At 41.3% G+C, this 16,224-nt stretch overlaps 1 protein-coding gene across 2 annotated transcripts in view; it reads left to right on the top strand.

The window, feature by feature from the left end:
• The window catches only part of LOC142141586 (interleukin-1 receptor type 1-like), a 69,736-nt gene that overhangs the window by 27,991 nt on the left and 25,521 nt on the right, over positions 1-16,224 (top strand). For both annotated transcript variants that reach the window (XM_075200207.1, XM_075200208.1), the window contains exon 2: positions 7,896-7,974. In XM_075200207.1, coding sequence (XP_075056308.1) covers positions 7,905-7,974 — 70 coding nt within the window. In that variant the 5' untranslated portion in view covers positions 7,896-7,904. The remainder of the gene's footprint in view (positions 1-7,895; positions 7,975-16,224) is intronic.

Below are 16,224 nucleotides of genomic sequence, written 5' to 3'. Positions count from 1 at the left end.
GGTTTCCAACCACTCTATACTAGACCCCAAATATATTTCGCTGGCTGCTTCTTCCACTAAAGTGCTACCATTTGGGAAGACCCTCGTGCCTTCTTCTCTTAGGAGGAAAATCCTTTTGTGGTTCCACTCTTCTCGTTTTTCTGGACATGCTGGTGAACGCAAGACCTTTGAGATTCTCTCTCGAGGTTACTGGTGGCCCTCTATGAGGAGAGATGTCAAAGAGTTTGTAGCTGCTTGTAAATTGTGTTCTCAGTTTAAGACCTCCCGCAGAACCCCAGCGGGTTTGCTTCAACCACTACCCATTCCATCCAAGCCCTGGACCCATATTAGTATGGACTTTGTTACTGATCTTCTGCCTAGTAAAAATTGTAATACTATTTGGGTAGTGGTGGACAGATTTTCGAAGATGGCTCATTTTGTCCCTTTATCTGGTTTGCCTTCCTCTTCTACTCTGGCTGAGCATTTCGTCAAGGAAATCTTTTGTATTCATGGATGTCCGTCTGAGATTGTGTCAGATAGAGGAGTACAATTCGTTTCCAGATTCTGGCGGGCCCTTTGTAAGACCTTGGGCATACGATTAGCACTCTCATCTTCCTACCATCCTCAATCAAACGGACAAACTGAAAGGGTCAATCAAGATCTTGAGACCTTTATAAGGATGTTCTCATCAGCCAATCAAGACAACTTGGTAGAATTGCTTCCTTGGGCTGAATTCGCTCATAACAACATGTACCATGAGTCATCTTCCAAAACTCCATTCTTTGTGGTTTACGGTCACCATCCGTCTTTTCCGGAATTTCCTGCCCTCCCTGCCACCCAAGTTCCTGCTTTAGAGACTGTTTGTCAGACCTTCAAAAATATTTGGTCTCAGGTCAAAACCTGTTTAAAGAAGACATCTGCCAAATATAAGTCTTTTGCAGATAAGAAGAGGCGGGCTATTCCACCACTGAAAATTGGAGATCGTGTCTGGTTATCTACCAAAAATATTCGTTTGAAGGTTCCATCTATGAAATTCGCTCCCCGTTTTATTGGTCCATATAGGATCATTCAAGTTTGTTTCAAACTTCTACTTCCTAAGAATCTTCGTATTTCCAACGCCTTCCATGTGTCCTTGCTCAAACCTCTCATCATCAACCGTTTCTCGGTCCCTCCTTCAGCACCTCAGCCAGTTCAAGTTCATCAGGAGGAAGATTTCGAGATTACTCATATATTGGATGCAAAAATTTTGCGAGGAGTTCTTAGTTTCCTCGTTCATTGGAAGGGCTTTGGTCCTGAGGAGCGTTCATGGATCAAAGCTGAAGATCTCAACGCTCCAGCTCTTCTTAAGAAGTTTTATTCCAAAAATCCGGACAAGCCCGGTTCCAGGTGTTTTGTGCCCACCTTTAAAAGGGGGGGTACTGTCACTCCCCAGACTGTGAGTGCTTCTTCCCGTGTGTTTAGGAACCGTGGCCGTCCACCATCCTGAGGGTCTGCGCATGTGCAGCCCTTTCAAACCTTCAGTACCTGTTCCTTTTAGTTAATTGGCTGATCAGGCAACACTCCCTATTTAAAGCACCTGTTGTCTATACCTTGTTGCCTGATCTTGGAGTCTCATTCCCCATGAGCCTCTGAAGGTGTTCCTGTGTTTCCTCCTGTATTCAGCCCAGCTGATTCCTGTGGTTTCCAGACCACTTCAACTCTCCTGTGGTTTCCAGGCCACTTCAACTCTCCTGTGTTTCATCGTGACTGTATTAGCTGATTCCTATCCGCTGCCTCCGTGCACTACAGTTATCAACTCACTTCAAACTCTCCTGTGTTTCATCGTAACTGTATTAGCTGATTCCTATCCGCTGCCTCCGTGCACTACAGTTATCAACTCACTTCAAACTCTCCCGTGTTTCATCGTGAATGCATTAGCTGATTCCTATCCGCTGCCTCCGTGCACTACAGTTATCAGCTCACTTCAACTCTCCTGTGTTTCATCGAGACTGCTCCAGCTGATTCCTATCCGCTGCCTCCGTGCACTACAGTTATCAACTCACTTCAAACTCTCCCGTGTTTCATCGTGACTGCATTAGCTGATTCCTATCCGCTGCCTCCGTGCACTACAGTTATCAGCTCACTTCAACTCTCCCGTGTTTCATCGTGACTGCACCTGCTGATTCCTATCTGCTACCTCCGTGTATCTGCAGTGTCCTGCTTGTCGCTACCCTTCAGTTCTACTCGTGTCTGCAGCCAGCTGATCCACTCTCCGTGCTTCTACAGTGTTCCTGCCTGTGTCAACTCGCCTGTCTGCATTGGATCAACGCTCCGCTGCTGTCTTCTCTGCCATACCGCTTCTACTCTTCAGTGATCTCCAGGTGACCAGTCCTATATACTACTGCTTCCTGAGTATTGTTCCATCGTTGCTGGTCTACCTACATGTGCGCTGCACCTACTTGGATACCGCTTCTACTCTTCAGTGATCTCCAGGTGACCAGTCCTATATGCTACTGCTTCCTGAGTATTGTTCCATCGTTGCTGGTCTACCTACATGTGCGCTGCACCTACTTGGATACCGCTTCTACTCTTCAGTGATCTCCAGGTGACCAGTCCTATATACTACTGCTTCCTGAGTATTGTTCCATCATTGCTGGTCTACCTACCTGTGCGCTGCACCTACTTGGATACCGCTTCCATTTCCCTGGGACTTCGCATCCTGCCGGTCTCCTGCAGCTCAGGTATCTCTGCACTCCTTTCTGACAGCCTGCTCTTCTGAACCACGGTATGCATACTTATCATTGACTGTGCTCGTGTATTGCATACCTTGCTGGACTGAGTTGTTCTTCTCTGAAGTTGCCTATCCACTGAGACTATTGCCATCATTTGACTGTGTTACCTTGTAGTCTGGATAGTTCCTGTGACTTTGTATATTTGTGCAGTGCTGCTCTGTTATTACTACTTTGTGCATATCTTCGTGGGATCAAGCAGTGTGCCCGTGTATACTCTGCATTACATTTATCTCCCCGTGCTCCTCCTCACATATATATTTCTGTGGTACAACTTGCTAGAGGCAGACCACTGATTCCTGTTCCAGTATCCTTCCATATAGCAGTGGTACAACTTGCTATCTCAGACCACTGACTTCCCGGATACCTCCACCTGGATTCCGTTCCCTCACCTAGACAGCGGTACAACTTGCTAAACGCAGACCGCTGACTCTCATCACCTCCTCGTTGCTTCTGGACATTCCTCCTCACTATAGCAGTGGTACAACTTGCTAACCGCAGACCACTGACTACCCTCACGTTTCCTTTGTCCATTCAGTTCCTCGTGTACTATTACCTATATATTACCAGTGCTGCTAGTCATAGACTTTCCACGAGCATTCTCTACCATCTGCTGTCTCCTGTTCCGTGATCACCCCGCTACCAGAGTACCATATTACCACCTATACTGCTCTGGTAAGTCCATCACCTGGTGATCCCTGGGTAAAGACTCCTAGTGCCCGTGACAGTGAGAGAGGGCAGAGGGGCAGCGTGAGAGATGGCAGAGGGGCAGCGTGAGAGAGGGCAGAGGGGTAGCATGAGAGAGGGCAGAGGGCAGCGCTGAGAGAGGGCAGAGTGAGAGGGCAGACAGGGAAGCATGAGAGGGGTGCCGCAAACTGCAAAAGTTTGGGAACCACTGACCTAATCAACTGAGAAGTATAAAGCAAACATTTGGGGGGCAGATTGGCAGCAGAGTGAGAGAGGAGCATAGAGAAAGGGGCAGAGAGTGTCAGAGAGAGAGTGGCAGAGTGAGAGGGGGCAGAGTGGCGGCAGAGTGAGAGAGGGTGGCAGAGAGAGAGGGGCAGAGAGAGAGTGGCAGAGTGAAAGTGGCAGAGAGAGTGGCAAAGTGAAAGTGGGCAGCCGGGACAGTGTGAGAGGGGGCAGAGGGGACAGCATGAAAGGGCAGAGTGAGAGGAGGCAGCGTGAGAGAGGGCAGAGGGGCAGCGTGAGAGAGGGCAGAGGGCAGCGCTGAGAGAGGGCAGAGTGAGAGGGCAGACAGGGCAGCATAAGAGGGGGCAGAGGGGCAGCGTGACAGATGGCAGAGTGAGAGAAGGCAGCGTGAGAGAGGGCAGAGTGAGAGGAGGCAGCGTGAGTGAGAGAGGGCAGAGAGGCAGCGTGAGAGGGCAGAGGGGCAGCATGAGAGAGGGCAGCGCTGAGAGACGGGCAGAGTGAGAGGGCAGACGGGGCAGCGTGAGAGGGGACAGAGGGGCAGCGTGAGAGATGGCAGAGTGAGAGAAGGCAGCGTGAGAGAGGGCAGAGTGAGAGGAGGGAGCGTGAGAGAGGGCAGAGTGGCAGAGTGAGAGGAGGCAGCGTGATAGAGGGCAGAGAGGCAGCGTGAGAGGGCAGAGGGGCAGCATGAGAGAGGGCAGCGCTGAGAGAGGGCAGAGTGAGAGGGCAGACGGGGCAGTGTGAGAGGGGACAGAGGGGCAGCGTGAGAGAGGGCAGAGTGAACGGAGTCAGCGTGAGAGAGGGCAGAGTGAGAGGAGGCAGCGTGAGAGAGGGCAGAGGGGCAGCGTGAGAGGAGGCAGCGTGAGAGAGGGCAGAGTGAGAGAGGGCAGAGTGGCAGCATAAGAGAGGGCAGAGTGGCAGCGTGAGAGAGGGCAGAGTGGCAGCGGGAGAGAGGGCAGAGTGGCAGCGTGAGAGAGGGCAGAGGTGCAGCGTGAGAGAGGGAAGAGTGCAGCGCTGAGAGAGGGCAGAGTGAGAGGGCAGACAGGGCAGCGTTGAGAGGGGGCAGCGTGACTGGATGGAGAGGGGGCAGAGTGTGTGGAGATGAAGGAGGTCACAGTGTGAGTTAGTTGTCAATTATTCTTTGACAGAAATATAATTGAAAAAAATATATAAAAATATTTTTTTTTCCTTAGATCTATGCGTATTATTTTTGCATACAACTAAATACGTATTTCTGTCCTGACCTAAATATTTATTATGTTTTTTTGACCCAACTACTTCTAAAACAGGACTGCTCTGTAATTATTTTGGAGGGGTGCCTTGAAAAAATTATGGACTCTAAGGGTGCCGCAAACTGCCAAAGTTTGGGAACCACTGACCTAATCAACTGAGAAATATAAAGTAAACGTTTGCTCCTGGTGGGTGGAGTTGTGGAGAATGGGGCACTGGTTGCTGAATGCTGGCTAGGTATAGAAGGGTGCCCACATGAAAAAAAAAAATTATTTCAGGTTGAGGTATGAGATTCTTAAACGGGCATCAAGGGGTGGAGCTTGTACATTTGGGGGTTGGCTGACTGAAGAGTCACCTCAAAGTCTACCTGCAAATTGACCTGATTTTTACAGGACTTATACTTTCAAGGGGATGCCTTTTCTACAAACCAAATGCAATATATACAGAAAAACACATTAGTTGGTTCAAATCTACAATGTAATTAAAAATTAAAAAGTACAAATGTCACACAGAAAATCAAGACATTACTTATACCCCTAAACTTATGTTTTAATTAAAACATAAATGAGACACCCCACCTCTCCTCCCTGAATGTTAGATATTCTCTCCCCTGGCAGGACACTCAGAGAATAAGATACCACCCCCATATTCCCCTCCTATCCCACTCAAAATCACCAACAACAGGAAATTAAGGCCTGTTACTTTTTCCTTTCCATGCATATTTGGCTTGAAATATTAATTCTTTAGTTTGATATTTATATAGCTTTAAGGTTTTTATGTTCTTAAGACTTGTTACTACGTCTATATGGTTTGAAGTCTAAATTTCCTGTTATAAATAATAAGATTTAAAAAAAATAAAAACATATTTAGAGCCATTTAACTGATATTGATTTAATCTGATTTGAATACAATTTTGAAACAGTGCTGAGTGTACACATTTAAAATATAAAGCAACATATTTTGAAAAGCTTTAAAAAACAACCCATAAATGAGACAATTCCCAAAACAGAATGTGCGCTGAGAAATTATGTAGTTTGTCAAATAAGTGCAATTTCACAAAATGTATGGGCTGTTCGTCCACATATTTTGCTATTAATAAATGCACTTTAATGACATGAGTAAAGTATCTCTCACACATGACAGTACTATTATTTTATGTAGCTAGGTTAACGCTACTATTTCCTTAAAACACTATTTTTAGCATTTTAAGGGACATATTCAATTGTTTTTTTTCCGCGCAGTGGAAAAATTAGTACAGTCAATACGGTAATATGTAGCTGGATTTCAGCTTACGGCTCAGGGAGCTGCGAGCTGAAATCCAGCGAGTAAATTACCGTATTAGCTGTTTTTCCGCGCACGATTACCGTAATAACGGTAATCGTGCGCAGACCGTGAGATTTTCGGCGTTTCCGCCAAGAATTGAATATGCTCCTAAGTCTTTTATGGTGAGTATACACCCATTTTTGTTGCACCTGAAAACTAGGGGTAAATTTATCAAGCTGCGGGTTAGAAAAAGTGGAGATGTTACCTATAGCAACCAATCAGATTCAAGCTGTCATTTTGTAGATTATACTAATTAAATGAAAACTAGAATCTGATTGGTTGCTATAGGCAACATCTCCACTTTTTCAAACCCACAACTTCATAACTTTACCCCTAGGACTGTTATATATTGTAGCATGCAGTTCTCCGGTCTTGTAAATAACATTTGAAGAACTTTAAACTACAGAAATTTTCACAGTCAACTGTATAGAATACTGTGGTAAGTGACGTGCTGCAAGTTTGTGGTGAGGGTGATTTACTCTAGAACTTTTACAACATTGTATAACCACAGTATGGGAAAGTTTATGTTTTTATATCCAGGAAGAGATTTGCTCATTACATAGAAACAAACTCTATATTAAAGACCTATCTTCCTTTCTTAAATTACTTAGATACTTGCATTAAGATCTACAATTAGTTTGTGTTGATTTAAAGCATATATAATACAATATATTGAACATTATCAGAAAAACTGTTTCCATTGACATATCTATCTTTATTAGGTAAGTTTTATCAACTTTGGTAACAGAATAATTAATCTTTCAATCTCTTTAGTCTTTTAGTGTATATAACAACACAATTTTCTAAATCTTTCAAATAATTTCACTAATTAAAACATTTATGTCAACCAGAAAATAACCTGTATTAATTTAAGGTGGGCTTTAAAAATAAATGTATCTTTCACTCTCAATTATTTGCTTTTTAGTGATAAAGTAAAAAGCTCCCAGTGTTATGCATGACTTTTTGTTACATACAGTATACTTAGTCTGAATGGATGTTGATGGCTTTATTTCCTTGTACTAATTATATATGTTATGTAAATAGCTTGATGTATTTCATTTAGGTATGTAAATATATTAGATTTGTTTGGTGATTAGAGCAGAAGGAATTCCCCAGGAAAATACCTGACATTGTACCTGGTACAGAAACACCCATGTATATAGTCATTTTTGAATACTGTATTCATGACAATAAAGCCAATCAATTCATTAAGACTTAAGGGAATTACTGATACAGTTTCACAAACATTCACATTTCAGTTTTAAATTTGGTCCCAGACACATGAAAACTAACAATATGTATTTCACATAATGTTCCATCACTTCTCCACATGTTCCTTAAAAAAATAAAAATGATATATATATATATATATATATATATATATATATATATATATATATATATATATATATAATTTATTTATTTTTTAAACTTCCTCCTCTCCCATCCCTGTAAACAACTGCAATCTCTAAAGATGCTCACCCTCGCCCCCTGCAGGTGTATTTTCCAGTGCCTGAGAAAAAAGTTCAAAGTGAGCATGAGATTACTTTTAAAACCAAGTAAAAGAAGTTAATGTCCTAATTATGCTATTTTGTGTTTGTATGAAAGTTACATATTGCCCTTATATCTACTGTATCTTCCAATTTAATTCTTCTATTTTATTTATAGGTCCATAAAATGTTTAAGCCATGGCTTATTTTTATACTTCATATTTTAACTGTGACATATTTGCCATTGTACAAAGCAGGTAAGTGCAAATAATATGTGTGCTGAAAATTATGATTTTACATTAGAAGTATGATTATAAATTATTTTATTTATTTAACATTCTAATATAAGTACAAGTGTTCATATATGGGGGTATTTTATACATTTATAGAAATATAAATCTTTAAAATGTATTTGATGGAATGACTATTTAATGAAATATTTATTTCTGATGTAAAAACATCCTTTTTTGTACTTTTGGTCCTCAATTATTTTTTTCTGTGCCTCCATAAGAAAATTAGATGTTTTTATTAGAGATGCTCACTGACCCCCGTGAACTGGTTTTGGATCTGGATTTGCTTCGTGTTGAGGTTTTGGTTTTGGCAAAACCGCCCTCGGGGTAAATGTATGAACCTCCGGATTCTTCAACTCCGGCGAGTTCAGCGTCTTCAGCGCTTAAATTTAAAGCGGCGCTGCCTTGTAAAGGGAGACTGCACATAAAACTGTGAATGCCTCCCTAAGTCTACCTTCTCCACGCCCACCACCTAATTTAAATAATCCTGTCTGCAAAACAAAACATGTTTTGCAGTACTAGGCATAAACCCCATACTTAGCAAAACCGACCCTGAAACATCGAACTTGTCCCATTGGCAAGTGCATACTTTTGCAGCCTCACAAATGTTGTAATTTCAGCAAGCTAGACCTTATGTATTTATGTAAAATTGGGGATGCTTGATTAACAGTAGGTGTGTTACATCACAAAAGAAAACTTGTGTTACAAATATGCACTTTTGTTGTCTTAAAGGAGTCTAGATAATTATTGCAAGCGCACTTACAAACACAAACTTTATACGGAAAAGAGAAAACAAACTTTTGAAAATATAGGGGAAAGAAATTTGAAAAGATTACATACAATTAATTCAACCTATTACACATACCACTTATTTTATTCTCTGACTTTTAATATGTAAGTACATGCTCTATTCCTAAGCAGAACCACACCCAAATATGTTATGCTATTCAAGGTCTACTGTAGTATATTGAATCCTACTATATAAAATACAATATCGAGCACTAAGGCTTCAGATTTAGTGAAATTTCCCTAAAACCTAGAAATCATACCAAATATATCCAGCACTAGCTTTACAAACTTCTGGATTAGATATAAAAAAGAAAGATTTCATCAGCAAAGGCTGTTACTCTCAATTCCATACTAGACATTCAACCTATTAAAGCAATACACTATATGTAAACCAGGCATTCACCGCTAATGCTTTTATATTTTATCATACTAATATGCTTAAACGTAGAAATGTATTTGTTTTATCAATGAGTTATATAGAGGAGTCTGATGAGAATGAAAAATAGATGCAAAAAAATGTGTGCAACTGAGACTTTTGCATTTTTATCTACAGTAGAAATAGCAGATCTGTTGCTGGCTATAGCAGTGTGCTGGGGGAATTTGTCTGTGTTTTTCATTTTAGGATAACCGTACCCTTTCATGCAACTGTTATAGCCTATAAATTGATTTGAGCAACTACCAGTTCTTTATTTGTCTGAGAGGCATGTTGGTGTCAGTAGCTGAGGGGGAGTACTGACATTGGATTGCTATTTGGAGGTCTCTGGGGTACCTCTTTGGTAAGTTAGCTCTCAATTTAAAAACACATATGTATGGCCCAAATATATGGGACTCTCATTGTTTAGAGTAGGACCACCCTATTAGCAAAAGCACCTTGGAGTGGTGGGTGGCTTCAACATACATTTGCAAATGTGTGCAACTGAGACTTTTGCATTTTTATCTACAGTAGAAATAGCAGATCTGTTGCTGGCTATAGCAGTGTGCTGGGGGAATTTGTCTGTGTTTTTTCCTTTTAGGATAACCCCACCCTTTTACGCACCTGTTATAGCCTATAAATTGATTTGAGCAATTACCAGTTCTTTATTTGTCCAGGCAAAGTTAACTGCAGAAAAACATAAAATTGCCAACATGCCTTTCTGCACACGTAGTGGCAAGGACAGAATGAGGCCTTGACATTTCTTTATGAGTGCTAGTTCTGCAACTGTCCCTGAAGCATCTTCTTGTAAGGTCAGACATGACCAAGCAAGACCTTGTCAGTCAGACTCAAAAAGTGGTGCCCAAAAAACGTTTACATGTAAAAGCCGAGCTGGAAGAAAACAGTAAGGCATTAGAAGAAAATGAATGTTCAGATTCAGAAATGACACAAATCAATTAGAAGAGTCTATCCACGAGTGCTATGTGTAAGCCTGACATTTCTGATACTGTACCCATAAAGAAGCCTCCTTTCAGCATTTCTGCAGATGTGTGCATTAACAGCCCAAGTGTAGGCGGTGATATACAAATTGAGGATGCCACTTTGGAATTACAAAAAGATGAGGGGGATATTTGTGTAGCTGACGACTGCGCTAATGAGGATGTTAATGAGGATGATGCTGTTTGTGTAAGTCCTGCACCAGTAGAAGCAGTTCTTGCACGTGATAAGAAGAAGACCATTGTCATGCCTGGGCATAAGACCAAAAAATCCACCTCTTATGTGTGGAATTATTTATACACAAATCCTGACAACTGTTGTCTAGCCATTTGTAGCGGTTGTAAAGCCATAGTCAGTAGAGGTAGGGTCCTTAACCATCTAGGAACCTCATCCATGTTACGCCATTTCAAGCGATTTCATGGCAAGCTGTTGTGAAAATCTGAAACTTATGCTAAAAAAATAACAACAAGCAGTCCATCATCAGCTAGGTCCATTTCTCAGCTAGATCCCGACACCTGCAATCTACACCTCATCAATATCCTCACTAGCGATCGGAGTTAGTCCTGCTTCCAAGTTGGTAAGGCTAGATGACTCCTCCACTATCCTGTATTCTTGAGCGTTAGTCCCACTGCTGCTTGTGGGGACGGATATTCATCCCAGAAGTAGACCAAGAAGAAGACTACCAGTAGTTTACAACAATTGACTGTTAAACAATCCTTTGCAATAGGAAGCAAGTATGAAAGCTGTCACCCAGCGGATCACAGACGCCATGGCGACTATGCTAGTATTAGATCTGCATCCAATATCCACAGTTAATTGACGTCTTGATCCCCATTACCAAATTCCACCATGACACATTTTACTAGAAAAGCTATTCCTTACCGCTACCAGAAGGTTTGTAAAAATTTAATTATAGCGCTACAAAATGCCATTTTGCCCACTGAACACTTAACCACAGATATGTGGACAAGCGGAACTGAACAAACTAAAGATTATATGATAGTGACAGCCCACTGGGTTGGTGATTCGCTTTCACCAGCAGGAACAGCAGCAGCATGTTCCCAAGTACGTCACATTTTTCAGAGGCAGGCTACTCTGTGTATCACCGGCTTCAGTATGAGGTATACAGCGGCAATATGTTACAAAAACTAAGGGATGTCATTGCAACATGACTTATCCCGCTTGGACTCTCCTCAAGATATGTAATTTCTGATAACGCCACCAATATTGTGAGATCATTACAGCTGGTTGAATTCCATCACATTCCCTGGTTTTCTCACACAATAAACTTGGTGCAGAGTTTTTTTGAAAGCCAAGAAATCCTATTTATTTAATTTTTTTACAACTCCAATGTTTAACATTTTTTTTTTTTTTTACAACATAGTAAAACTTGTGATTGATGTCATGATTTCTGCTTGTATAAAATGCTTCTAATAAAAAAATATTGTTTAAAAAAAAAAAAAAAAAAAAAAAGACAGGGACATGCAGGAGATGCTGTCTGTGGCCCGTAAAATATCTGGACATTTCCGGCATTCGGCAACAGCATGTAGAAAATTGCAGCAGCTACAAGAGCAATTTTATTTGCTCTGCCACCAACTGAAGCAAGATGTGGTAACAAGGTGGAATTCTGTATATGCTTGTGAGGATGGAGGAACAGCGAAAAGCCATCCACGCTTACTCCACAAGCCATGACATTGAGAAAGGAGGGGGAATGTATTTTACTCAAGCACAGTGCAGAATACTTTCTGTGTTGTGCAAGGTACTGAAACCATTAGAAGTAGTCACCTGTGAAGTGAGTTCAGACACTGCTAGCTTGAGCCAAGTGATTCCCTTAATTAGACTTTTGGAAAAGCAGCTTGAAAAACTGAAGGAAGAGTTGAAGCAAAGCAATTACGCCAAGTATGTTGGACTTTTAGATCAAGTACTTTATTCGCTTCGCCAAGATCCAAGAGTTATCAAAATCTTGAAATCGAATCACTACATTTTGGCGACTGTGCTTTGATCATATGTTTAAAAGGTATGTCTTCTCTTTGCTTACAACTGACCCAGATATCAAGAGATTCAAGGAGCTCCTGGTGAGCAACATAACAGCTCAAGTGTTACGTGACTGGACATCATCTCCTCCTTCAGTTTCTCAGTCAACTGCTGCTCGGAAAAATGTTAGCATTCCCAAGAGATCCAGGGATGATGCAGATGACTCAGCACAACATTTTGACATTTGGTCTGCTGTAAAAGAATTGACCAAAAATGTGACACCTCTGCCGTAACTCCACCTGATCCTACTATCAACATCCAAAGGATGGTGGAGATTTTTCTAATGACAGCATAGAAATAGACACATCAGACAGTCCCTTTACATACTGGGAGGAAAAAAAAGGAATTTGGAGATCCATGTACCAACTCGCTTTGCACTACCTAAGCTGCCCATTCTCAAGTGTGTACTCGGAAATAGTTTTCTGCACAGCCAGGAACCTTGTCAACGATCAGCGTAGGAGGCTACTTCCTCAAAATGTGGAAAAGATGATGTTCATCAAATTTAACTACTAATTCCAAGAGGAAGGCCTTTCCCACCAATTACGTCAAAGTACAGACACTTCTGTAATGGTAGATTCCAGCGGTGAATTAATAATGTGTGAGAATGATGTACAAACTGATGAGGGTGATCATGCGGCTGAGGATGATGACAACAACATCTTGTCACAGTAGAGTTCATTAACAGCACTGTTACCTTAGGTGGCTTAAGGCCATTGTTACCTTGTTTTATGGGTACCCAAACAAACCAAGCACTTCAGCCACAAAAGTGGCACTACTTTTCGCTGAAGTGCTTACTTTGTTAAAGTGGGCATGTCCTTTTTAAGATCCAACATAAGGGTGCGTATGAGGGCCTAAGGACAATTCCATCTTGCACCACTTTTCCTTTCAGCTACCGCTGTGTGCCAATGTTACCTACATGTGTTATATACTGTTGTGTGCTTTGATAAACTCAAAGACACCAATTCATGATGCATATGACTCAGCATAACATTTTGACATCTGGTCAGGTCTTCTGTAAAAGAATTGATCAGAATTAGCTGTAACTCCACCTGATCCTACTATCAACTATCAATATCCAAAGAATGGTGAAGGATTATTATTAATTTTTTTGAATGGTATAAAGACAACAGTTTTATTATCAAAGCACATTGTTGCTTGCAGAAGTAATGTAAGTATGGATGTCTAAATAGACGTCTATATGTATTACTCAAACCTTCCACTTTGCTGCTGTTTCATCAGTATTGCACAAAGTTTTTGTAATCTGCACTTTACGTCAAAGGTACCTAGTTATAATTTAATTTTTTGGGAATTGGGGCTGATTTGAAGCTCAGTGATAACCTTGCTTTTTGCTGTTAATTTCAATGGCTCTTTTTAGTGCATTGTCTGGAACAAGATCCGATATACTCATGTCAGAGTGATCACAGCCAATTTTTGGACACTTGGCAGATTTACCCTTTTTAAGTTTGTTTTCAATTAGCCTTTCAATTGCTTCTCTCTCATACGTGTGACCACATACTTTGTTTTTCACTGGGTTCACCATCTCTAACTGTGTTATAGGAGTGCTCTGGGTGACTTTTATCTCCTCATCTTCATCTTCCAAAGTTTAGTTTGCAGGCGCCAGTGATACACCCATTTGTTTTCTCAGGTCTCTTAGCTGCTGTTTAAGCTGGACATAATTATCGTCCTGCCTCAGGGCCTTCTCTGTATTATTCTTCTGAAGCACAGTATATCTCTCGTGTACAAGCTCTCTTAAATTCCGGGATCTCATCCAGGGAGTCACATTTTAACTTAAGTACGGTCTTCTCAATTGCGTCTATATATTGGTTTAAATCTCTGTTCAATGCAGTGTATTCCAACATGACAGATTCCCTGCTGCCCACATGTTCCGTGTCACAGTCTGTCTGAAGCAGATCTAATGCCACTCTAGTTGTAATATCCATTTCTGTGTCTCATAAGTTTGGCAGTTCTTAGGGGATGAGAGGGAGGTATCCACAGAGGAGAAGGAGATTAAAGATGCAGCATGAGCAGACATGATTTAATAATGTAGAGTTCATTGAGAGCACTGATAGTCTTACGGCAGCTAAGCTATTGATAGCTTGTTTTGTGGGGCCCAAGCAAACCAAGCACTTCAGCCACAAAAGTGGCACTGCTTGTCGCTGGAGTGCATGGTTTGTTAAACTATACATGTCCTTTTCAATATTTTACATAAGGGTTGGTGGGAGGGCCCAAGGACAATTCCATCTTGCACCACTTTTCTTTTCTGCCACTGCTGTGTGGCAATGTTTCCTAAATGAGATATGAACTGCCGTGTGTTTGTGTCGTTGCTCTGTCGCTTAGCATCCAGCCAGTTCGCTGCAGTCTATGTCCGAAAGTGTATGAAAATAATATTGTGACCTGTGAGGCGGTCAAAATTTACTGGAAATGACTAGAAATTAGTGTTATTAAGGTCAATAATAATGTAGGAAAAGAAGAAGAGCAAAATTATGGAATTTTAGGATATTTTAGCTATTTTTCAAAAAAAATACATATTCAAAACCAAAACACGCGAGGGCGGTTTTGTCAAAATCCAAACCAAAACATGGGGGTCAGTGAATATCTCTAGTTGTAAGGTGCAAAACCAATTAGGACAATTTCCCACCACAGTTGTGATCGATTTAAAACATAGCTGAGAATAAACCATGCTGTATTTTAGGACAAAAATTTAAAAGTTTAAAGTAATGAAGGGGTACTAAAGTGTTAGCAGGCTGGACATTGCAGAGGCATTTACACTTTTCCCACCATATGCATGTTCAGCTAAATCTGCAAACATACACAAGCAGGCACAATTTTCTATTAAGGTGGTAGTTCCAAGGAACAGGAAGAGGACGTGCACCTTGAAATGCGCTAACTTAACAATTGGATTATTTTAGATCTAAAAACAAAGATCTAGAAATAATGCAAATTATATTGTGTGTATATTGTATTATCCTTTAAAACATGTTGTTTGTATTCTTTATCAGTTCCTTGTTAAATATCAAGGCAAGTCTTTATTTGTCTTTAACATAAATAAAAGGTGATGCATTACTGAGCTGAATAATATACCTTAAGTAACTGGAGTTCTTATACTCAACTAAATCATACTTTGGAGGTCACCTCTCCGGGAGATCTCCAAAGTTGGCTGTGTCTTGGGCCCGGGGCCACACTTATCGCATCAGTAGGCTCCACCCCTTGCTATGCAATACCAATTTTGGCCTATTTTAGCACGGGGCGAGGCCAGGGTGACAGGATTAGCTCCCCCCACCCTCTTCATCAGCGAAGCAGGCAAGATTTGGGAGGTTGCCCTGCCATCCCGGGAGTCCGGGAGAACTCCCAAAAAGTTATGAGTCTCCCAGACATTCTGGGAGAGTAGCAACTATAAACTAAATAGGGATAATTTCTCTGCTGCAGGTTGTCATGTATGTTGGGAGCTGCTACACTAAGGGAGCAGACAGACAACAATTGACAGGTTGACAAGCTTGCTTTGCAGAAATGCATAAGGTGGATTTGTTGATTCTTACAGAAAGAGAGTGCTAGTGATATCACAATAGCTCAAATAACTATATTCTAAGTATTTTGACCTGTGTCATATTCCATTAAGACTCTGTATAGTATATGTGGAAGGGGATTCAGCTGTCTGTAATGCAATGGAGAGGTAATAATTTCTTTTTAATGCAGCTGAAGTGAAATGTCAGGGTAAAACTAAATAATGGGGAAGTGGTCACGTCACAAATGGGGGCACAACCTATAACGTGTCTAGCGCTTCTGAAGGATTAGGTCACCTCTTACCAATATTCCCTTTAATATCACATGCATTGCAGAGTGGCTGTGAACGTGTCATAACTTCCAACATTTCAGCTGGTGGGACAAAGGTGCTGACTGTTGGGACAGACCCTTCAGATCGGGACTGTCCTGCCTAAACAGGGACAGTTGAGTGGTATGATGTAGTCAAACTTTGCAAAACAATTTGA

Source organism: Mixophyes fleayi, chromosome 2 (assembly GCF_038048845.1).
Source record: "Mixophyes fleayi isolate aMixFle1 chromosome 2, aMixFle1.hap1, whole genome shotgun sequence".
In the NCBI taxonomy this organism is placed as follows: domain Eukaryota; kingdom Metazoa; phylum Chordata; class Amphibia; order Anura; family Limnodynastidae; genus Mixophyes; species Mixophyes fleayi.
This window is presented reverse-complemented; position numbering and strand designations above follow the sequence as displayed.